We start from the raw sequence: 24151 nt of genomic DNA, 5'->3' as shown, positions 1-24151 counted from the left end.
GTTACCTTTGGTATGGTTACATAAGACAGAAGGTTACTTAAGGCAAAAACAAAAGGAGGGTGGGTGGTCGGGTGGAGGGGTGAGCATATAACAAAAACGCCTAGCAACCCAAAGGCTACGTATTCGAATCTCATCACAGACAACATTAGCATTTTAGCTAATTAGCAACTACTTACTATTTTTTAGCTACTTTGCAACTACTTAGCATGTTAGCTAACCCTTCACCTAACCCTTAACCTTAATCATTTAACCTAACTCCTAGCCCTAACCTGAACCATAACCTTAACCTTAACCCTTTTAGCTAACCCTTCCACTAACCATAAGGTTATGAGTCAACCCTAAAGCTGCCTGCCCCGCAGGTTATGAGTCAACCCTAAAGCTGCCTGCCCTGCAGGTTATGAGTCAACCCTAAAGCTGCCTGCCCCGCGGGTTATGAGTCAACCCTAAAGCTGCCTGCCCCACGGGTTATGAGTCAACCCTAAAGCTGCCTGCCCCGCGGGTGATGAGTCAACCCTAAAGATGCCTGCCTCGCAGGTTATGAGTCAACCCTAAAGCTGCCTGCCCCGCGGGTTATGAGTCAACCCTAAAGCTGCCTGCCCCACGGGTTATGAGTCAACCCTAAAGCTGCCTGCTCCGCGGGTTATGAGTCAACCCTAAAGCTGCCTGCCCCTCGGGTTATGAGTCACCCGCACATCACTACTAACCACATTTTTTTTTTTTATAAAATGTCATAAAGGGATTAGGATGCATATGTAACAGAAGTGGTTTGGTGAACCCTGCTCGCGTGAAAAGTAACACTTTCCCAAGACCTGAAGACTTGTGTCACACAGGGCCTTAGCTCAGTGGGCTAACACAGTCTAGTGGCATGCAGGAGTACCAGCAGTCCTCTGTGGTAAACGAGTTCACTGTGGGATGAAAGAGAAGAGAGAGAAGGGGATGGAAGGAATGTTGTGCCGAGGGGGAGGAGGGAGGAGAGGAAGGAGGAGAGGAGAAGGACTTGTCTTTGATCACTGGGCCATGGGAGCAGCACCCGCTGGCCACCGAACACAGACCCTGCTCCACAGCTCCTGAGGAACGCAGTTCAAATTCCTCTTTTGCTAACTCCCCGTCTGTATCCCAATTGGCACCCTATTCCCTATATAGTGCCCTACCTTTGACCAGAACCCTGGTAAAAAACCCTATGGGCTCTGGTCAAATGTAGTGCACTATATAGGGAATAGGGTGCCATTTGGGATGCATGCACCTCCTGTCTCTGCAAAATCACTTCTAGTCTTTCCAACCTCTTTCAGACCACAGCAGCTGTGAAAACAGTTCAGGCCAGGGGGACAAGCCTCAAGACCAGAAGCACAAGCATAAGACGTATAAGCACATGACTCAACCTGATAAATGAAGTAGTCAGCCATCTCATGAAAACAACATGAGTGTTGGTAATATCACCCTGCGGTTGATGTATAGGACAGCATAAATATGGCATTCATAGTGTGATGGTGGAGCTAGCAGTAACCTTCACCTTTGCAGAACGCTGCCAACCAATTCAACCGTAGTGTATGCTGCTCTGCTGTGACATGGTTCATCCTGTCTTCATGCAGAGTTCCTCAAGGCCAATCAGAATAGTGAGATTAGGGGTCAGAGGTTGTGCTGAAAGGAACAACAGTGTTTTAGTGCCCTGCAACTGAGAAGCAAAACATTGTGTAGCAGATTGGGATCTGTGAAACTCACTCCTCAGCCTGAAGTGTCTCCAGTAGCTAGCTTTTCAGTGGTGACTGGGTAAGGCGCTTCAGGGGGCTGGTCATTCACGTTTGTTTGTGAGGCAGGAGGTCCTAGGTTTGAGCCTCAGTATGAGCTGAAATCAGAAGGTGGCGGTACTTGCTAAGCAAGCAGCGTGACAAACTGGCACAGTTTTGTCTGTAAACTGTAGTTGCATAAAGAATATATGAGAATGTAGGCCTAGACTCTAAATTCTATCATCATGTGAATGAATGAAAATGAGTTTATATATATATATATATATATATATGTATATTTAACCTTTATTTAACTAGGCAAGTCAGTTAAGAACACATTTATATTTACAATGACGGCCTACACCGGCCAAACCGGGACGACGCTGGGCCAATTGTGCGCCGCCCTATGGGACTCTCAATCAGGCCGGTTGTGATACAGCCTGGAATCAAACCAGGTGGTCTGTAGTGACGCCTCAAGCACTGAGATGCAGTGCCTTAGACCGCTGCGCCACTCGGCAGCCCATACATGTGTGTTTGTTAGACAGGTCAAACCAATATGTGCTGTAAAATGAGATATATGGAAAATAACAGCAATGCAATAGAGAAACCCTGCATCTCTGCAAAAACGGCACCATTAGGTTGCTATACCGCTGCTCCTGGTGCTCGTGTTCTATCAGTGGCGAGTCTCTAGTTGTGAATGGATGCGGAAGCCCCGCCTGTTTCGGATATGACGCGAACCAATCAAAAAGCCCAGTGCATTATGGAAGAACGTCACATCATCAGCCGTGGGATTGGAGTGCCTCTGTGTGATGTTCAGAACAACTAGCGAAACATTTTAAAATTGGGTTCCAAAACAAAGGAATTTACGGATATGTTTCTTTAATGTTCCTGAATGTCTAACAATAATTTCCGACGCTTCAAGAGACGGAGTTTTCTTTCCTTGGACTGGGAGAGTAAATCAGAGAGAGGGTTGTGAATGCACCTAAGTCGAATTGCTTTCAACTATTTATTGAACTGCAGAACTTCATATGGACCAGAAGGCTAGATAGCTGGCTTGGTACCCTCCAACATTCAGTTATATCGTTCGTTCAGACCATGGAGTAGTCCAACATGGAACGGTCTAATGTGAGTCCTGAATCTCTGGATGTTTGGGCAAGCTAGCCAAGTTGGCTACATTCTTGTCGCCCTGTGTAGCTAGCTAGGCTAGTCAATTGTGGTTGTGAAACGTTACTACTATAACGTTAGGTTACAAGGCAAGAACAAGAAGACTCTGGCTTTCAATGTAAGTGAAAAGGCCTGTTTCCTTTTCATATGGCAGAAGATGGAACACTGAAGATGAATCCGCTAATAGCCTAAATAAATGTAAGGTCAGGGTGCCTCTTCAATCACTAATTTACCAGGGAGGTAGCCTACTCTTCAGTGTTGGAAGATAGCCACTGCTAGCCATAACTATTGACAAGGGGAGAAGTAAATGATCGTTATAAATCGCCCACATGCGCTGGATCAATCGTCGGCTTGGGGAAAGGAATCAGAAGGTGGTGAGCACTAAACACTTTCAGGCTGGAGGAAGATGGCGCAGCCCTTCAACTGGAAGTAGTGGTGAGAGGAGCGAAACTTCATCGGGGCGCGTTGGATTTACTAAACATCTCGACCCTGATCGAAGGACACATGCAGGCCAAAAAACGGTACTTAATTCTGTTCTCCGCCGGCGCGTGTCTCATTCTGTTGTTGTACTTCGGAGGGGTGCAAGCCCCGCTATTCAGAAGCAACAACCGGCGTGATGACCGCAGCCTCCGTGGATACCACGGGAGCCCCCAGTGGCCCCACTTCTCGGGACCCCTGCAGCCGTTCAGCCCCTGGGACCAAATGGAGACCGAGGAGTACAACGTTCACATATCGCCACGGCAGAAGAGGGATGTTATTTCGGAAGTTTATAATGGGAAACGTTGCAGGATGGACTCCTGCTTTGATTTTTCCTTGTGCAAAACCAACCAATTTAAAGTTTACATTTACCCGCAGCATAAAGGAGAGAAGATGTCAGAGAGTTATCAGAATATCTTATCCTCCATTGAGGCTTCCAGGTTCTATACGTCTGACCCGGGACAGGCTTGTCTGTTCGTCCTGAGTTTGGACACTCTAGACAGGGACACGCTGTCTCCACAGTATGTTCACAACCTCAGAACTAAAGTCCAGAACTTGCATCTGTGGAATAACGGAAAGAACCACCTCGTCTTCAACCTCTACTCTGGGACATGGCCCGACTACACGGAAGATCCTGGCTTCGACTTTGGACGGGCAATGCTGGCCAAGGCAAGCATCAGCACCGAGAACTTCAGACCGAATTTTGACGTCTCCATCCCTCTTTTTGGGAAAGAGCACCCCAGGACTGGAGGGGAGAGGGGCTATTTAAAATACAACGCTATCCCACCTTACAGGAAGTACATGCTTGTGTTCAAGGGGAAACGATACCTCACTGGAATCGGATCAGATACGAGGAATGCATTACATCATGTCCATAACTCTGAGGACATGGTGCTGCTCACCACATGTAAACACGGGAAAGACTGGCAGAAGCACCAGGATGCCCGCTGTGACCGTGACAATGCTGAGTATGACAAGTAAGTACATTACTATTGTCATGTCCTGTATCTAGATGTCTGTCACTTGATTTTTCAGGTACAGGTGTGAGGGTGGCAGTGTGACATCACTCACTGGCATTGGTATGTAGGGCGGCAGGTAGCTTAGTGGGTAAGAGTGTTGTGCCAGTAACCGAAAGGTCGCTGGTTCTAATCCCCGAGCCGACTAGGTGAAAAATCTGTCGATGTGCCCTTAAGCAAGGCACTTAACCCTAATTGCTCCTGTAAGTCGCTCTGGATAAGAGCGTCTGCTAAATGACTAAAATGTAATGTAAATGTGTATGGCTGGCGTGGTACACTTCAATGGATCAGTTTTGCCTGGACTTGTTAGGACACAAGGGGACTTACTAATTCAGTTGATATTGACACAACCCTCACTAATAGAATTGAATAGCAGTGATACTCTCCAACTTGTTTATAGCAGTGATACTCTCCAGCTTGTTTCAGGTCACATTGACAATGAAAATGACAAGAACAGTGTTGAACCAGATGGGTCTAATCTCCAGTCAACATCTAGAATCTCCACCTCTAATGTCTGATGGTGCTGCAAATTTCAGTCACAGTTTGTCTTAAAACTGCATTGTTGGTTATGGGCTTGTCAGGAAGCATTTCACTGGAAGGTCAACACCTGTTGTATTCGGCGCATGTGGCAAATAACATTTGATTTGAGTCTAGTGTCAGTCAGTCACAGACAGTCAGTCAGTCACAGACAGTCACAGACAGTCAGTCACAGACAGTCAGTCAGTCACAGACAGTCAGTCAGTCAGTCAGTCACAGACAGTCAGTCAGTCACAGACAGTCAGTCAGTCACAGACAGTCAGTCAGTCACAGACAGTCAGTCAGTCAGTCACAGACAGTCAGTCAGTCAGTCACAGACAGTCAGTCAGTCACAGACAGTCAGTCAGTCACAGACAGTCAGTCAGTCAGTCAGTCACAGACAGTCAGTCAGTCACAGACAGTCAGTCAGTCAGGCACAGACAGTGAGTCAGTCAGTCACAGACAGTCCAGTATCAGTCAGTCAGTCACAGAGCTACTGCATATTGTTCCTGCTGCTCCGAGGTCAAACCCTTCTGAATAGCCATGTTCAGGAAGCCCAGGTCCCTTCCCTGGCATTTAAACAGGCTAAATGTGCTGAATAAACTGTTTAGTCAGTGGGCTCCCTGTCCTCCAGACCCTGCAGTACTGTTGTTACTGGTGACTGTCGGCTCAGCTGCCACACATTCATCAGGGCACAATGTTTTGAAACCTCAACTTTAAAACAAAACAAGCTTTATTGGACAAGGTCCTGTTAGTGCCTCCCCTGTTTGAGTCTGTTTTCGTTGCGTTAGATGCCTAATGAGCACAGCCCTGCCCTGTGTGTTGGACTGTGGCTCATTGATGGATTAGTGGGGTAGTCTGGGTACAAAGTCCTGGTGACAGCAGGGAAAGCCTCTCTCCCACTGTTGACCCAGTCATTTCCCAGCAGCAGGCCCCACTCTGTGAGTTCGTCCCAAATGGCTCCCTACTCCCTATTTAGTACACTACTTTTGACCAGGGCTCATAGGTCTCTGGCCAAAAGTAGTGCACTATATAGGGAATAGGGTGCTATTTGGGATGCAGACCATGGCCCCTGGAATGCCTCCCACGTCCTGTTTAAACTTTCTGACTCTGGTGGCGCTGTGTGTCGGTGGGTGGGGTAGGGTGGCTTAGAGCTCTCCTACTCCAGCCCGACGGGCTCCGACATTATACATCGGGTTAGGGCCAGGCAGGGCCTGTTTTTTCATCAATAACTAGGGTACGGGCAGGGCTCGGGTATCACTAAATTGATCACTAACATTTTGAAGCTGAGCCATTTGTGCGTGCTCCGCTGCGCAGTACAGCCATATCTGACTAAGATCATAACATGGTGTCAGAAGTGCTTCAACCTCAACTTCAAATATAAGACGAGAGATTATCTAGCAGAAAATAATAATGTTCCTTGAGTTTTGTCAGTGTTTTTAAAGTGACAAAGTAACTAACAGCTGACTGCTCTCATGTCTCTTCGTTGAGCAGAGCAGCGCAAGCGGATATGTTGCTATGGATACTCAGACTCAGAGTGCCGTGAGCAGAGTGCATGCAGAGCGAGCTGCGCGCAGGGAGGAAGTGACCGACCGAGAGAAGCAGCTAATGGATTACCTAATGAAGGAAGTTATTTCGGACAGGGCCTTAAATTTGGCAGAAGCAATCGGGCCTGGTTAGTGTAGGGCCTGGGTAGGGTTCAGGCTTAAAATTCATGCAGGGCTCTAGTCTGGCTGGGTGGCTGTTTGTGTGTGGCTGGGTGCCTGTTTGTGTGTGGCTGGATGGGTGTGTGACCCCACTATCAACCCTGCCTTCACAGGAAGGAACGTTGTCTGCCCTTTGTTGTGGATCAGCTGAGGACCTACTATGCTTTCTGTCCACACAGATTAGCCGACAACAAGGAGATCTACCCTGTAGGCACCAACCCATATATATCACAACAAGGAAATCTACCCTGTAGACACCGACCCATATATGTCACAACAAGGAAATCTACCCTGTAGACACCGACCCATATATATCACAACAAGGAAATCTACCCTGTAGAGACCGACCCATATATATCACAACAAGGACATTTACCCTGTAGAGACCGACCCATATATATCACAACAAGGAGATCTACCCTGTAGGCACATTAAGAATGTGAAATGTCAGAATAATAGTAGAGAGAATGATTTATTTAAGCTTGTATTTATTTTATCACATTCCCAGTGGGTCAGAAGTTTACATACACTCAATTAGTATTTGGTAGCATTGCCTTTAAATTGTTTAACTTCGGTCAAACGTTTCGGGTAGCCTTCCACAAGCTTTCCACAATAAGTTGGTGAATTTTGGCCCATTCCTCCTGACAGAGCTGGTGTAACTGAGTCAGGTTTGTAGGCCTCCTTGCTCCCACACGCTTTTTCAGTTCTGCCCACAAATCTTCTATAGGATTGAGGTCAGGGCTTTGTGATGGCCACTCCAATACCTTGACTTTGTTGTCCTTAAGCCATTTTGCCACAACTTTGGAAGTATGCTTGGGGTCATTGTACATTTGGAAGACCCATTTGCAACCAAGCTTTAACTTCCTGACTGATGTCTTGAGATGTTGCTTCAATATATCCACATAATTTTCCTTCCTTATGATGCCATCTATTTTGTGAAGTGCACCATTCCCTCCTGCAGCAAAGCACCCCCACAGCATGATGCTGCCACCCCCGTCCTTCACGGTTGGGATGGTGTTCTTCGGCTTGTAAGTACCCCCTATTTCCTCCAAACATAACTATGGTCATTATGGCCAAACAGTTCTATTTTTGTTTCATCAGACCAGAGGACATTTCCCAAATAGTACGATCTTTGTCCCCATGTGCAGTTGCAAACCGTAGTCTGGCTTTTTTATGGCGGTTTTGGAGCAGTGGCTTCTTCCTTGCTGAGCGGCCTTTCAGGTTATGTCGATATAGGACTTGTTTTACTGTGGATATAGAAAAAGTCCAGTGTCTGTGTTCTTTTGCCCATCTTAATCTTTTATTTTTATTGGCCAGTCTGAGATGGCTTTTTCTTTGCAACTCTGCCTAGAAGGTCAGCATCCCGGAGTCGCCTCTTCACTGTTGACGTTGAGACTGGTGTTTTGCGGGTACTATTTAATGAAGCTGCCAGTTGAGGACCTGTGAGGCGTCTGTTTCTCAAACTAGACACTCTAATGTATTTGTCCTCTTGCTCAGTTGTGCACCGGGGCCTCCCACTCCTCTTTCTATTCTGGTTAGAGCCAGTCTGCGCTGTTCTGTGAAGGGAGTAGTACACAGCGTTGTACGAGATCTTCAGTTTCTTGGCAATTTCTCGCATGGAATAGCCTTCATTTCTCAGAACAAGAATAGACTGACGAGTTTCAGAAGAAAGTTATTTGTTTCTGGTAATTTTGAGCTTGTAATCGACCCACAATTGCTGATGCTCCAGATACTCAACTAGTCTCAAGAAGGCCAGTTTTATTGCTTCTTTAATCAGCACAACAGTTTTCAGCTGTGCTAACATAATTGCAAAAGGGTTTTCTTTCGAAAACAAGGACATTTCTAAGTGACCCCAAACTTTTGAACGGTAGTGTACATATACATACATACATACATACATACATACATACATACATACATAAACATACATTTATATACATATCCTTTTTAAATATATATTTCCCTTTATTACTTTCCAACCCCACCACCCCTTCCCTAATTGGAGTAAACTAGTGAACAACAATGCTTAGGCCTCTACTTCCAGCTTATACATACTATATACATTTTATGGACACAGTCAATTTTACAATAATTATATTTTGTTTGTTTTTACTCCTGAACTTCCTCTACCCTCAACCTCTCCAATCATTTTCATGATGTCCATCCGGTTTGCTTCAATATATCATATATTTTTAACTGTGCTCTTTCACAAAAGCTCTTAACCTAAAACCTATATACTTATTATGGACACAGTATGCTTTACATTAGCTATCTTGTTGTTATTAGTTGATGTTATTAGTCCCATCCTTCAGCTCCATTCAACCCCTCCCATCTATCAACACCATTCATATTGGATTTATATTTGCCTTATATTTTTCAGCTGTACAGTGTTCACAAAAGTTCTGGACCCTTCTATTCTCATTGTACTACAGATTGTAAATTGAAAATAAACATTTTTGCTAAAACTATTATTATATTATTGATCGATTGACTATGACTTTTCAGATCACCCAGTAGTGCTATCTGCAGGGTTAGCTCCAGGTAAATATTGCAATCCTTCAGCCATTCCTGGACCTGTGTCCAAAAACAAGCTGCAAATGGACAGTACCAAAACAAATGATCTGCAGCTCAACTTTACTTTGGCTGTGCAACGAGTCACCACCAGAACCCGTCTGTTTAGTTTGAGCCCCAACAGTTCCCTAAACTTAGTTGGCTGCATCTCAATACTCTAAAAATGGCTCCTTTACCTCCTTTTCAACTTGGGCTGCAGCTCAGCTTTATCCTGGCAGTGAGTCGCCATCACAACCCTATGGTCTGGTGTGAGCTCTAAATGATAGGCTAAAAAGAGAATCTGCACACTGCAATCTATGCTCTCCTGTGTCTCTATTGGTGACAATATTTCTACCACTTAGGCCTAGGTCTTCATCAAGTCTCCTTGGGTTGAGCCCCAACAGTATCCTAAATCCAGAATTGGTCTCATTCTCAATTGTCCAAAAAGAAGCTGCTTCCACTTTTTATTTCTTACTTCATTTACATTTTACATTTACAGTCATTTAGCAGATGCTCTTATCCAGAGCGACTTACAGGAGCAATTAGGGTTAAGTGCCTTGCTCAAGGGCACATCGACAGATTTTTCACCTAGTCGGCTCGGGGATTAGAACCAGCGACCTTTCGGTTACTGGCACAACGCTCTTACCCACTAAGCTACCTGCCGCCCATCTGCATTGAGGTGACAGAGTTGGTCAGGTGACAGAGTTGGTCAGGTGACAGAGTTGGTCAGGTGACAGCAAATCGATCAGTAGGCATCTACCTGTCATCTGTTTCCAGGGCAGCTAAGATGCATATGACTATTGTCCGAGAGAGATTTACACGGTTATCAAAACGTCACGTCAGGGTAGGCTCAAAACACAGCCCTTATTTTTAGTGTTTCTAAAATCCGCTATGGGAAATATTAATGGTGGAAAAAACTATTGGAACCGTTTCCCTGTTTGACCGCTAGGTTTTATGGGTATTATGACACCTCCACTGTGGGGCTCTATACCTCCACTACCCTGCTGAAGTGAAGTCATCTTAGCCAGAGGCTCTCCATTGGGATAAATGCAGAGCTTGTTGTACAGATGCTAAATGACTTCATGTGAAATGCTGCTAGCGCTCACGTTGAAGAATTTATTAGAGTTTTCTTTGTTTTCCACTCTGGAATCTTTATCCGACGCTGTATACATTTATTTATAGATGTACCATTTCTGTATCCATACTATCGGTACAATATGTTATTTTGGCTCTGGGGAGTTGTAAGCGTATGTGATGCAACTGGGCTTTGGTTTATACATGCCTGGACATATTACCTGTCTAATCACTTCAAAGTTCTTCCAATCCTCTGTAAGATGTTGTTTCTCAATGGGAATCCTTAAAGCTGGCTCAGGCTAGCGTGCCCAAACCGTTAGCTCTGTATGGACACACACAGTGGACCTGGAAAGTACTTCATGGATTAAAGGTTTTCTTTTTTGCACTGATACCACCTCTTCGCCAGAATTACTATTGTAGGCTTACATATGTTCAGTATAGCTAGGCCCAAATCTGATATCTTGCCAACTCCTATGTCATTGTCACGCCAAACAATGATTGACAGGGAGTTGACGAGATAGCAGCACAGATCTCGGACTCAGGCTATGTTCAGTCCAACTACTGTAATTGCCAAGAATATCAACAGATTCAGGTTAATGTTCACCCTGCAATGAAGAGGCCTCCATAACAGAGAAATGGTTGGTCCGAAAAGAGTTCTATGACTGAATATACCAATAGCCTACAACCTTGGAGTGACTCTCAGGAGATAACCTTTATGATAATATAAACCTGTTTATTATTCCCATGTGGTGTGGCCCATGCAGCGTCAATGCATTTCATACCGAATGTCAACAGAACATACATTCACATTTGTGTTCAAACATTTGCTCAGACGTCCTTTGCAAAGAAACACAGATTCAGAGGGACCATTATGAGGCAGACCTGTTCTGCATCCCAAATGGCACCCTATTCCCTATATAGTGCACTATTTACCCTGGTCAAAAGTAGTGCACTATAACGGGACTAGGGTGCCGTTTGGGACACAGACATGGTTTGCTAGCTAGTGACTGGGTCAGACGGAGAGAGACTGCGCAGTCTGGTTTGACTAGGTGGAAGTCATGTTTCTCCCTCACTGTGGTGGCCAGCTTTCCTCTCTCTGACAATAAGGAAGTTATTGCCAGCCTGCATGGGTTCAGCCTCTGATAGTAATGACCATGTTAGAACTTTGTAATAACCATTGAATAAGTCATTATTGTTATTATTATTATTATTATTAGGCCTATACATCCTGATGCGTACCTGAATGATAGGTTGGTCCACTCATCTCTTGTACTTTTTTTACTTGTGTATATGTTTAATTTCTTCTGAGATTGAAGTAGCCTATTGAGCAATACTGAGAGAGATTCAGAATATTGATATACTTAATATGGAAACAATAGTCTGAAGTGAATGTACTTCATTCCCTTAATATATAAACAGTCTGAAGTGAAGGTACTGGATTCCCTTAATATAGAAACAGTCTGAAGTGAAGGTACTTCATTCCCTTAATATAGAAACCATAGTCTGAAGTGAAGGTACTTAATTCCCTTAATATAGAAACCATAGTCTGAAGTGAAGGTACTGCATTCCCTTAATATAGAAACCATAGTCTGAAGTGAAGGTACTGCATTCCCTTAATATAGAAACCATAGTCTGAAGTGAAGGTACTTCATTCCCTTAATATATAAACAGTCTGAAGTGAAGGTACTGGATTCCCTTAATATAGAAACAGTCTGAAGTGAAGGTACTTCATTCCCTTAATATAGAAACCATAGTCTGAAGTGAAGGTACTTAATTCCCTTAATATAGAAACCATAGTCTGAAGTGAAGGTACTGCATTCCCTTAATATAGAAACCATAGTCTGAAGTGAAGGTACTGCATTCCCTTAATATAGAAACCATAGTCTGAAGTGAAGGTACTTCATTCCCTTAATATAGAAACCATAGTCTGAAGTGAAGGTACTGCATTCCCTTAATATAGAAACCATAGTCTGAGGTGAAGGTACTTCATTCCCTTAATATAGAAACCATAGTCTGAAGTGAAGGTTCTTCATTCCCTTAATATAGAAACAGCCTGAAGTGAAGGTACTTCATTCCCTTAATATAGAAACAGTCTGAAGTGAAGGTACTTCATTCCCTTAATATAGAAACAGTCTGAAGTGAAGGTACTTCATTCCCTTAATATAGAAACAGTCTGAAGTGAAGGTACTTCATTCCCTTAATATAGAAACAGTCTGAAGTGAAGGTACTTCATTCCCTTAATATAGAAACAGTCTGAAGTGAAGGTACTTCATTCCCTTAATATAGAAACAGTCTGAAGTGAAGGTACTTCATTCCCTTAATATAGAAACAGTCTGAAGTGAAGGTACTTCATTCCCTTAATATAGAAACAGTCTGAAGTGAAGGTACTTCATTCCCTTAATATAGAAACAGTCTGAAGTGAAGGTACTTCATTCCCTTAATATAGAAACAGTCTGAAGTGAAGGTACTTCATTCCCAGGAGGCTGTATGTGGTAATGAGAACTGTGGACTGACAGACTAGTCTAGCTGCCTAGAGGGCTATAGCGAGTGACACACACACACACACACACACACACACACACACACACACACACACACACACACACACACACAGACACAACACACACACACAACATATACACAACACACAGACACAACACACACACACAACATATACACAACACAACACACAGACATACACACAACAGACACACACACACACACAACACACAACACACAAACACACATGACATTCCTCTGGGAAAGTGATGAGCATTGCATACACGATGCAGGGGATAGGTGCCATTTGGGACGCAAAACTGCCCAGTCTAAAAAGCATCCAATAGAGGGGATAGGGCTGTAGATACTGTATCTGGAACAGAACAGAGCACCTGTATCAATCATCCAATAGAGGGGATAGGGCTGTAGATACTGTATCTGGAACAGAACAGAGCACCTGTATCAATCATCCAATAGAGGGGATAGGGCTGTAGATACTGTATCTGGAACAGAACAGAGCACCTGTATCAATCATCCAATAGAGGGGATAGGGCTGTAGATACTGTATCTGGAACAGAACAGAGCACCTGTATCAATGAAATTACGATGGACATGAGCAACAAATGAGTTCTCTGGGGACGTTTGCTGTCTACAATTCAACTGTCTGAGCGCTCTCCTTTCATCTCTCTGGACACAGTCTCTCTCCTCACACAGAGACTGATGTTAGGCCACACGGACGGACGGACGGACGGACGGAGAGCCCTGACATTCCTCTGGGGAATGATGAGCATTGCATATATCCACCATATATTGAGTTTCACGTCTACATTTTCAAACAGCCTGACAGTGGGCTGGCTGGGGTTAAGCTAGGAATTGGTGGAAAGTTAGGTCAGATAAATTATCCTCTTTCTGACATTTATCTGATGCAGAAGATACTTGAACAAGAAAAAACGGTTTGGTACTAGGATTTTTTTGTTTCGGTACTTCTGTCCATTACAGGCGAGATACTGGTAGCTTGCAGCTTTGTAGGCTAATTTCACTTGTTAACTTACAGTTGAAGCTAAAATAAATTCACTACCCAGTATCTTGTTTGGGATAATATGCAAACCATAATCCATAATATTGCTGATTTTTAAAGCTGATTCTCACAAAAAAAAGCATCCCATTGGTTCCGAACTAGCTAGCTGGCACCCAGTGTCCTTTGCTAATGCCTGCCGAACACCTGCCCTCACTGTCGTTAACAGAACTGTGGGAAAACGGTGCCCGACAGGTGGCGTCGAAGTACACTCTACTGGTGTGCTAGCTAGCTACATTTCCCGCCTGCTGTGTACCTTAGTCCTAGTTAGCTAACTAGCTAGCTAGCACACAGTGTCCTTCGCTCCCACTTGCCGAACAACTGGCCTCGCCGTCGTTAACAGAACTACGGGAAAACAGTGCCTGACAGGTTGGGGTGGAGGACACCGTCTACTGGTGTCCTAGGTATCATTAGCCAGCTAGCTACCTATCCCGCCTGCTGTGTACTGGAGTCCTAGCTAGCTAGCTACCTATCCCGCCTGCTGTGTACTGGAGTCCTAGCTAGCTAGCTACTAGTGTAGTCACCCCCGCCTCTTCTGTGGGGTTTATCGGCGGTTGGCATCCACCGTTATGGCGCATTACTGCCACCTAATGTACTGGAGAGCTCCCGCCGGTGTACCATAGTCCTAGCTGAAAAATGGACCTATAGAAGTATAAAGAGTGGTGCAGCACCGTTCTCTCTAGGGCCAGGACGATACCAGTATCGCAATATTTTTACATGGCAAAAATTTCACCACGAAGTAGACCAAACTCTTTTGTCCTTTAAAAACCTGCTGTATGTAACATTGTGTGCTATAGCTTGGAAAATAAACATGTGACCCTGGATGACAACATAATGATGTTTGTTTCCAACATTAGGGCTGTTTTTCTAAAGAAGTAAAATCCACTTTGTGTTTTGTTTCCTTGCCACGATACTAACGAGTATCGCAATACTGGGATCGTCCCAGCCGTACTTCTCCCTCACTCCTCTCCCAGTCAAGATCATCTTTGCTCGAGCCTCGAACTGACTGTGTATGTATGTGAATGGTATTGAGTTTCGTGATACTAAACCTGGTATCGGTATCGATGTCAAAATGTTGGTGTCGTGACAACTAGCAACAAGATCCTATCAAGCCTGCTTTTCTCCCCGTCTGCCTGCTCCAATGCCCACAGTTACCTGTAGTTGCTCAGCGGTGGCATGTTGTTAGCACTAGCACTGCTCTGCTTGGAAGACAGAAACAATCCCTGCAGCTACCCCAACCCTGCCTGCCTTTCTATTGGTCTGTCTGCATTCATGCTTGCCTACCTTTCTTCCCATCTGTCTGCCTTTTTCCCCGTCTATCCCGTCTGTCTTTCTCCCCGTCTATCCCGTCTGCCTTTCTCCCCGTCTATCCCGTCTGCCTTTCTCCCTGTCTATCCCGTCTGCCTTTCTCCCCGTCTATCCCGTCTGCCTTTCTCCCCGTCTATCCCGTCTGCCTTTCTCCCCGTCTATCCCATCTGCCTTTCTCCCTGTCCGCCCGTCTGCCCTTCTGCCAGCTCCACTGCCCACCATTGCCCAGCTCTATCCAGAGGGGGTTGGTTGGAGAGTGAACAGGTTGGCCTGCAGTAACACATCATCAGGGCTTAGTTTAGCCAATGCCCAGGATTAAACTTCTCCTCTATAAATACTTCTACCAGACTAACGTCATTCAATGGCCTCTCTCTCTCGTCTCTCTCTGTCTCTGTCTCTGTCCTCTCTGTCTCTGTCCATCTCTGTCCATCTCTCTCTCTGTCCATCTCTCTCTCTGTCGATCTCTGTCTCTGTCCTCTCTGTCCTCTCTCTCTCTGTCCTCTCTCTCTCTGTCCTCTCTCTCTCTGTCCTCTCTCTCTCTGTCCTCCCGCTCTCGTCTCTCTCGCCTCTCTGTCGTCTCTCTCTCTCTCTCTCTCTCTCTCTCTCTCTCTCTCTCTCTCTCTCTCTCTCTCTCTCTCTCTCTCTCTCTCTCTCTCTCTCTCTCTCTCTCTCTCTCTCTCTCTCTCTCTCTCTCTCTCTCTCTCTCTCTCTCTCTCTCTCTCTCTCTCTCTCTCTCTGTGTGTCTCTTCAGTCAGTCTCGCTGCGTCTCTCTCTCGCTTGGCACTGCCTCTTAATTGGAACCATGCTGGCAGCTTTCAGTTTCAGGTTAAATATTTGATCTCCTCAGTCTCCTGGCGTGACTTTCCCTTTCTCTGGGCTCACAGTATTGTATCTACAGTGTCTACATGGTGTTAACTGGTGACTTGTATCTACAGTGTGTGGTGGTAACTGGTGGCTTGTGTCTACATGGTGGTAACTGGTGACTTGTGTCTACATGGTGGTAACTGGTGACTTGTGTCTACATGGTGGTAACTGGTGACTTGTGTCTACATGGTGGTGACTTGTGTCTACATGGTGGTGACTTGTGTCTACATGGTGGTGACTTGTGTCTACATGGTGGTGACTTGTGTCTACATAGTGGTGACTTGTGTCTACATGGTGGTGACTTGTGTCTACATGGTGGTGACTTGTGTCTACATGGTGGTGACTTGTGTCTACATGGTGGTAACTGGTGACTTGTGTCTACATGGTGGTAACTGGTGACTTGTATCTACATGGTGGTAACTGGTGGTAACTGGTGACTTGTATCTACATGGTGGTAACTGGTGACTTGTGTCTACATGGTGGTAACTGGTGACTTGTGTCTACATGGTGGTAACTGGTGACTTGTATCTACATGGTGGTAACTGGTGACTTGTATCTACAGTATCTACATGGTGGTAACTGGTGACTTGTATCCACATGGTGGTGACTTGTATCCACATGGTGGTAACTGGTGACTTGTATCTACATGGTGGTAACTGGTGACTTGTATCTACATGGTGGTAACTGGTGACTTGTATCTACATGGTGGTAACTGGTGACTTGTATCTACAGTGTCTACATGGTGTTAACTGGTGACTTGTATCTACATGGTGGTAACTGGTGACTTGTATCTACAGTGTCTACATGGTGGTAACTGGTGACTTGTGTCTACATGGTGGTAACTGGTGACTTGTATCTACATGGTGGTAACTGGTGACTTGTATCTACAGTGTCTACATGGTGGTAACTGGTGACATGTATCTACATGGTGGTAACTGGTGACTTGTATCTACAGTGTCTACATGGTGGTAACTGGTGACTTTTATCTACAGTGGGGAAAAAAAAGTATTTAGTCAGCCACCAATTGTGCAAGTTCTCCCACTTAAAAAGATGAGAGAGGCCTGTAATTTTCATCATAGGTACACGTAAACTATGACAGACAAAATGAGGGGAAAAAATCCAGAAAATCACATTGTAGGATTTTTAATGAATTTTATTAGCAAATTATGGTGGAAAATAAGTATTCTTCTTTAAGAGCTCCTCTGTCCTCCACTCGTTACCTGTATTAATGGAACCTGTTTGAACTTGTTGTCAGTATAAAAGACACCTGTCCACAACCTCAAACAGTCACACTCCAAACTCCACTATGGCCAAGACCAAAGAGCTGTCAAAGGACACCAGAAACAAAATTGTAGACCTGCACCAGGCTGGGAAGACTGAATCTGCAATAGGTAAGCAGCTTGGTTTGAAGAAATCAACTGTGGGAGCAATTATTAGGAAATGGAAGACATACAAGACCACTGATAATCTCCCTCGATCTGGGGCTCCACACAAGATCTCACCCCGTGGGGTCAAAATGATCACAAGAATGGTGAGCAAAAATCCCAGAACCACACGGGGTGACCTAGTGAATGACCTGTAGAGAGCTGGGACCAAAGTAACAAAGCCTACCATCAGTAACACACTACGCCGCCAGGGACTCAAATCCTGCAGTGCCAGACGTGTCCCCCTGCTTAAGCCAGTACATGTCCAGGCCCGTCTGAAGTTTGCTAGAGTGCATTTGGATGATCCAGAAGAGGATTGGGAGAATGTCATATGGTCAGATGAAACCAAAATATATATTTTTGGTAAAAACTCAACTCGTCGTGTTTGGAGGACAAAGAATGCTGAGTTGCATCCAAAGAACACCATACCTAGTGTGAAGCATGGGGGTGGAAACATCATGCTTTGGGGCTGTTTTTCTGCAAAGGGACCAGGACGACTGATCCGTGTAAAGGAAAGAATGAATGGGGCCATGTATCGTGAGATTTTGAGTGAAAACCTCCTTCCATCAGCAAGGGCATTGAAGATGAAACGTGGCTGGGTCTTTCAGCATGACAATGATCCCAAACACACCGCCCGGGCAACGAAGGAGTGGCTTCGTAAGAAGTCTCGAGATCTCAACCCCATAGAAAATCTTTGGAGGGAGTTGAAAGTGTGTGTTGCCCAGCGACAGCCCCAAAACATCACTGCCCTAGAGGAGATCTGCATGGAGGAATGGGCCAAAATACCAGCAACAGTGTGTGAAAACCTTGTGAAGACTTACAGAAAACGTTTGACCTGTGTCATTGCCAACAAAGGGTATATAACAAATACTTATTTTCCACCATCATTTGCAAATAAATTCATTAAAAATCCTACAATGTGAGTTTCTGGATTTTTTTCTCAATTTGTCTGTCATAGTTGACGTGTACCTATGATGAAAATTACAGGCCTCTCTCATCTTTTTAAGTGGGAGAACTTGCACAATTGGTGGCTTACTAAATACTTTTTTTCCCCACTGTACATGGTGGTAACTGGTGACTTGTATCTACACGGTGGTGACTGGTGACTTGTATCTACACGGTGGTAACTGGTGACTTGTATCTACATGGTGGTAACTGGTGACTTGTATCTACAGTGTCTACATGGTGGTAACTGGTGACTTGTATCCACATGGTGGTGACTTGTATCTACACGGTGGTGACTGGTGACTTGTATCTACACGGTGGTAACTGGTGACTTGTATCTACATGGTGGTAACTGGTGACTTGTATCTACAGTGTCTACATGGTGGTAACTGGTGACTTGTATCTACATGGTGGTAACTGGTGACTTGTATCTACATGGTGGTAACTGGTGACTTGTATCTACATGGTGGTAACTGGTGACTTGTGTCTACATGGTGGTAACTGGTGACTTGTGTCTACATGGTGGTAACTGGTGACTTGTATCTACAGTGTCTACATGGTGGTAACTGGTGACTTGTATCTACAGTGTCTACATGGTGGTAACTGGTGACTTGTATCTACATGGTGGTGACTTGTATCTACACGGTGGTGACTTGTATCTACAGTGTCTACATGGTGGTAACTGGTGACTTGTATCTACAGTGTCTACATGGTGGTAACTGGTGACTTGTATCTACATGGTGGTAACTGGTGACTTGTGTCTACATGGTGGTAACTGGTGACTTGTATCTACATGGTGGTAACTGGTGACTTGTATCTACAGTGTCTACATGGTGGTAACTGGTGACTTGTATCTACAGTGTCTACATGGTGGTAACTGGTGACTTGTATCTACAGTGTCTACATGGTGGTAACTGGTGACTTGTATCTACAGTGTCTACATGGTGGTAACTGGTGACTTGTATCTACATGGTGGTAACTGGTGACTTGTGTCTACATGGTGGTAACTGGTGACTTGTATCTACATGGTGGTAACTGGTGACTTGTATCTACAGTGTCTACATGGTGGTAACTGGTGACTTGTATCTACAGTGTCTACATGGTGGTAACTGGTGACTTGTATCTACATGGTGGTGACTTGTATCTACATGGTGGTGACTTGTATCTACAGTGTCTACATGGTGGTAACTGGTGACTTGTATCTACAGTGTCTACATGGTGGTAACTGGTGACTTGTATCTACATGGTGGTAACTGGTGACTTGTGTCTACATGGTGGTAACTGGTGACTTGTATCTACATGGTGGTAACTGGTGACTTGTATCTACAGTGTCTACATGGTGGTAACTGGTGACTTGTATCTACAGTGTCTACATGGTGGTAACTGGTGACTTGTATCTACATGGTGGTAACTGGTGACTTGTATCTACATGGTGGTGACTGGTGACTTGTGTCTACATGGTGGTAACTGGTGACTTGTATCTACATGGTGGTAACTGGTGACTTGTATCTACAGTGTCTACATGGTGGTAACTGGTGACTTGTATCTACAGTGTCTACATGGTGGTAACTGGTGACTTGTATCTACAGTGTCTACATGGTGGTAACTGGTGACTTGTATCTACATGGTGGTAACTGGTGACTTGTGTCTACATGGTGGTAACTGGTGACTTGTATCTACATGGTGGTAACTGGTGACTTGTATCTACAGTGTCTACATGGTGGTAACTGGTGACTTGTATCTACAGTGTCTACATGGTGGTAACTGGTGACTTGTATCTACAGTGTCTACATGGTGGTAACTGGTGACTTGTATCTACATGGTGGTAACTGGTGACTTGTATCTACATGGTGGTAACTGGTGACTTGTATCTACATGGTGGTAACTGGTGACTTGTATCTACATGGTGGTAACTGGTGACTTGTATCTACATGGTGGTAACTGGTGACTTGTATCTACATGGTGGTAACTGGTGACTTGTGTCTACATGGTGGTAACTGGTGACTTGTATCTACATGGTGGTAACTGGTGACTTGTATCTACAGTGTCTACATGGTGGTAACTGGTGACTTGTATCTACAGTGTCTACATGGTGGTAACTGGTGACTTGTATCTACAGTGTCTACATGGTGGTAACTGGTGACTTGTATCTACAGTGTCTACATGGTGGTAACTGGTGACTTGTATCTACATGGTGGTAACTGGTGACTTGTATCTACATGGTGGTAACTGGTGACTTGTATCTACATGGTGGTAACTGGTGACTTGTATCCACATGGTGGTAACTGGTGACTTGTAGGTGTGAGAGGATTGGACCATATTGTACAATAGTGTATGTAAGGAGGAATAGTTTCTATAAAGTCAGAATGAAGAGACAGTACATGCTGTTTTTTTGTACACAGTGGTAAACTGTTGACATGTAGATGAGAGAGAAAGAAGAGTCAGTACACGCTGAGTCGTGACTCACTCCGCCAGGTGGTGCAGACAACAGGCTGTCTCAAACTAATGACGATGGACAGCAGGGAGTCGTTGGGGAAATTAGCCAGAATGACAGATATTTAGCTTTCTCATTTAGTTAATCATCTCAAATTTTGCTTTCTGATGGCGAAGTGATTCTTTAGAGAGGCAGTAGCTACTAGCTTATCATCCTATGGAGCTCTGGGGAATTCCGTCTTGTGAATATTTCTCAGATGTGGTTTTTCCATGTTGACCAACCATGCTAATCTGTCCAGAGGTTTTATGTGATATTTGTTAACATGTTTGATTACAGACCTGCCTCTTTCCTCAATAAAACTACATTTTAATGAGATGGAAAATACATCTCCTGTGTTTCCTTCCCCTCCAGAGGACTGGGCTTTCCCTATGTGTTTATGATTCATCAAATCAAATTTTATTGGTCACATACACATATTTAGCAGATGTTATTGCGGATGTAGTGAAATATATGTTTATTAAGCTTTGCAGGGTCCTTTTTAACAACATGCAAACCTGTTTAATGGTCTTACCAAAATATACTGTAAACAACTGTAATGCAGACCCAAGATTATGGCTAATGCAAAGGATAGTGTCTTTCTTGGCTCACTCTGGACAAGATGAATGAAAGGGGATATCCAATGTACCCACACACTGCAGTTTCATGTTTGAATTCCTTTTGATAATCTATGGTGTGTAACATATAGCCTAGTCCTAGACATATTGAACCCTTCCCATATAGCCTAGACATATTCAACCCTTCCCATATAGCCTAGACATATTGAACACATCCCATATAGGCTAGTCATATTGAACACTTCCCATATAGGCTAGACATATTGAACCCTTCCCATATAGCCTAGACATATTGAACACTTCCCATATAGCCTAGACATATTCAACCCTTCCCATATAGCCTAGACATATTCAACCCTTCCCATATAGCCTAGACATATTGAACACTTCCCATATAGCCTAGACATATTCAACCCTTCCCATATAGCCTAGACATATTCAACCCTTCCCATATAGCCTAGACATATTGAACCCTTCCCATATAGCCTAGACATATTCAACCCTTCCCATATAGCCTAGACATATTGAACCCTTCCCATATAGCCTAGACATATTGAACCCTTCCCATATAGCCTAGACATATTCAACCCTTCCCATATAGCCTAGACATATTGAACCCTTCCCATATAGCCTAGTCATATTCAACCCTTCCCATATAGCCTAGACATATTCAACCCTTCCCATATAGCCTAGACATATTCAACCCTTCCCATATAGCCTAGTCATATTGAACCCTTCCCATATAGCCTAGACATATTCAACCCTTCCCATATAGCCTAGACATATTCAACCCTTCCCATATAGCCTAGACATATTGAACCCTTCCCATATAGCCTAGACATATTCAACCCTTCCCATATAGCCTAGACATATTGAACACTTCCCATATAGGCTAGACATATTCAACCCTTCCCATATAGCCTAGACATATTCAACCCTTCCCATATAGCCTAGACATATTGAACCCTTCCCATATAGCCTAGACATACTGACAATCAGGCCGTTGTTCCCTGAATGTTTAACTAGGGACTTCAATAATGAGGGACTTCAATGCATCCTCAAACATCTGGCATTACATCACCAGACATGGGCTGCGTCCCAAATGTCACCCTATTCCCTATTCCCTCTGGTCAAAAGTAGCGCCCTATGTAGGGATTAGGATGCCATTTGGGACGCTTGCATTTTGTTTGGTGTCAGTAAATATCCAGTCTCGTTTTAGAGAGGTCTCATAGAGTGTCATGTAGTCTTTAAGCTACTGGGCTTGTTGAGTCCATGCTGGGAAGTGTTCAGTTCTCCACAGGGTCAGTCTCAATAGCTGAACCAACTGATCTGACACCGCTTCATGTTACATCTGGAGGAGAGGTGTTTGGTTTATTAAATGTGTAACGTCATTTTTATAGTTTACTTGGCTACTTGAGTCATCTCTCTGCTCTCTCTCTCTCTCTCTCTCTCTCTCTCTCCCTCCATGCCGCTTCCCACACAGAGCTTGGCATTCAGGCCAAAGAGTTCAATCTTGGTTTCATCAGACCAGAGACTCTTGTTTCTCATGGTCTGAGAGTCTTTAGGTGCCTTTTGGCAAACTCCAAGCGGGCTGTCATGTGCCTTTTCCTGAGGAGTGGCTTCCGTTTGGCCACACTACCATAAAGGCCTGATTGGTGGAGTGCTGCAGAGATGGTTGTCCTTCTGGAAGGTTCCCCCATCTCCACAGAGGAACTCTGGAGCTCTGTCAGAGTGACCATCGGGTTCTTGGACACCTACCTGACCAAGGCCCTTCTTCCCTGATTGCTCAGTTTGGTCGGGCAGCCAGCTCTAGGAAGAGTATTGGTGGTTCCAAACTTCTTCCTTTCAAGAATGATGGAGGCCACTGTGTTCTTGGGGACCTTCAATGCTTCAGACATTTTTTGGTACCCTTCCCCAGATCTGTGCCTCAACACAATCCTGTCTCTGAGCTCTACGGACAATTCCTTCGACCTCATGGCTTGGTTTTTGCTCTGACATGCACTATCAACTGTGGGATCTTATATAGACAGGTGTGTGCCTTTCCAAATCATGTCCAATCAATTGAATTTACCACAGGTGGACTCCAATCAAGTTGTAGAAACATCTCAAGGATGATCAATGGAAACATGATGCACCTGAGCTCAATTTCGAATCTCATAGCAAAGGGTCTGAATATTTATGTAGATAAGTTATTACTGTTTTTTTAAATAAATTTGCAAACATTTCTAAACCTGTTTTCACTTTGTCATTATGGGGTATTGTGTGTAGATTGAGGATTTTTATTTATTGAATCCATATCAGAATAAGGCTGTAACGTAACAAAGTGAAAACGTCAAGAGGTCTGAATACTTTCTCAATGTACTGTATGTGTACATGTGGGTAGAGTTAAAGTGACTATGCATAAATAATTAACAGAGTAGCAGCAGCGTAAAAAGATGGGGTGGGGGTGGGGGGGCAGTGCAAATAGTCCGGGTAGCCATGATTAGCTGTTCAGGAGTCTTATGGCTTGGGGGTAGAAGCTGTTGAGAAGTATTTTGGACCTAGACTTGGCACTCCGGTACCGCTTGCCGTGCGGTAGCAGAGAGAACAGTCTATGACTAGAGTGGCTGGAGTCTTTGACAATTTTGAGGGCCTTCCTCTGACACCGCCTGGTATAGAGGTCCTGGATGGCAGGAAGCTTGGCCCCAGTGATGTACTGGGCCGTACGCACTACCCTCTGTAGTGCCTTGCGGTTGGAGGCCAAGCAGTTGCTAGACCAGGC

The 24151-nt window shown here is 44.5% G+C and overlaps 1 protein-coding gene across 1 annotated transcript in view; it reads left to right on the top strand.

Annotated features, from left to right (window-relative positions):
* The first annotated feature begins 3282 nt into the window (after positions 1 to 3282).
* Positions 3283 to 24151, top strand: part of LOC311123624 (exostosin-1a-like) — a 106090-nt gene continuing 85221 nt past the window's right edge. The window contains exon 1 of the mRNA XM_084158201.1: positions 3283 to 4342. Coding sequence (XP_084014327.1) covers positions 3393 to 4342 — 950 coding nt within the window. The 5' untranslated portion in view covers positions 3283 to 3392. The remainder of the gene's footprint in view (positions 4343 to 24151) is intronic.

This window comes from Coregonus lavaretus, assembly GCF_964263955.1.
Source record: "Coregonus lavaretus genome assembly, chromosome: 3".
NCBI lineage: Eukaryota > Metazoa > Chordata > Actinopteri > Salmoniformes > Salmonidae > Coregonus > Coregonus lavaretus.
This window is presented reverse-complemented; position numbering and strand designations above follow the sequence as displayed.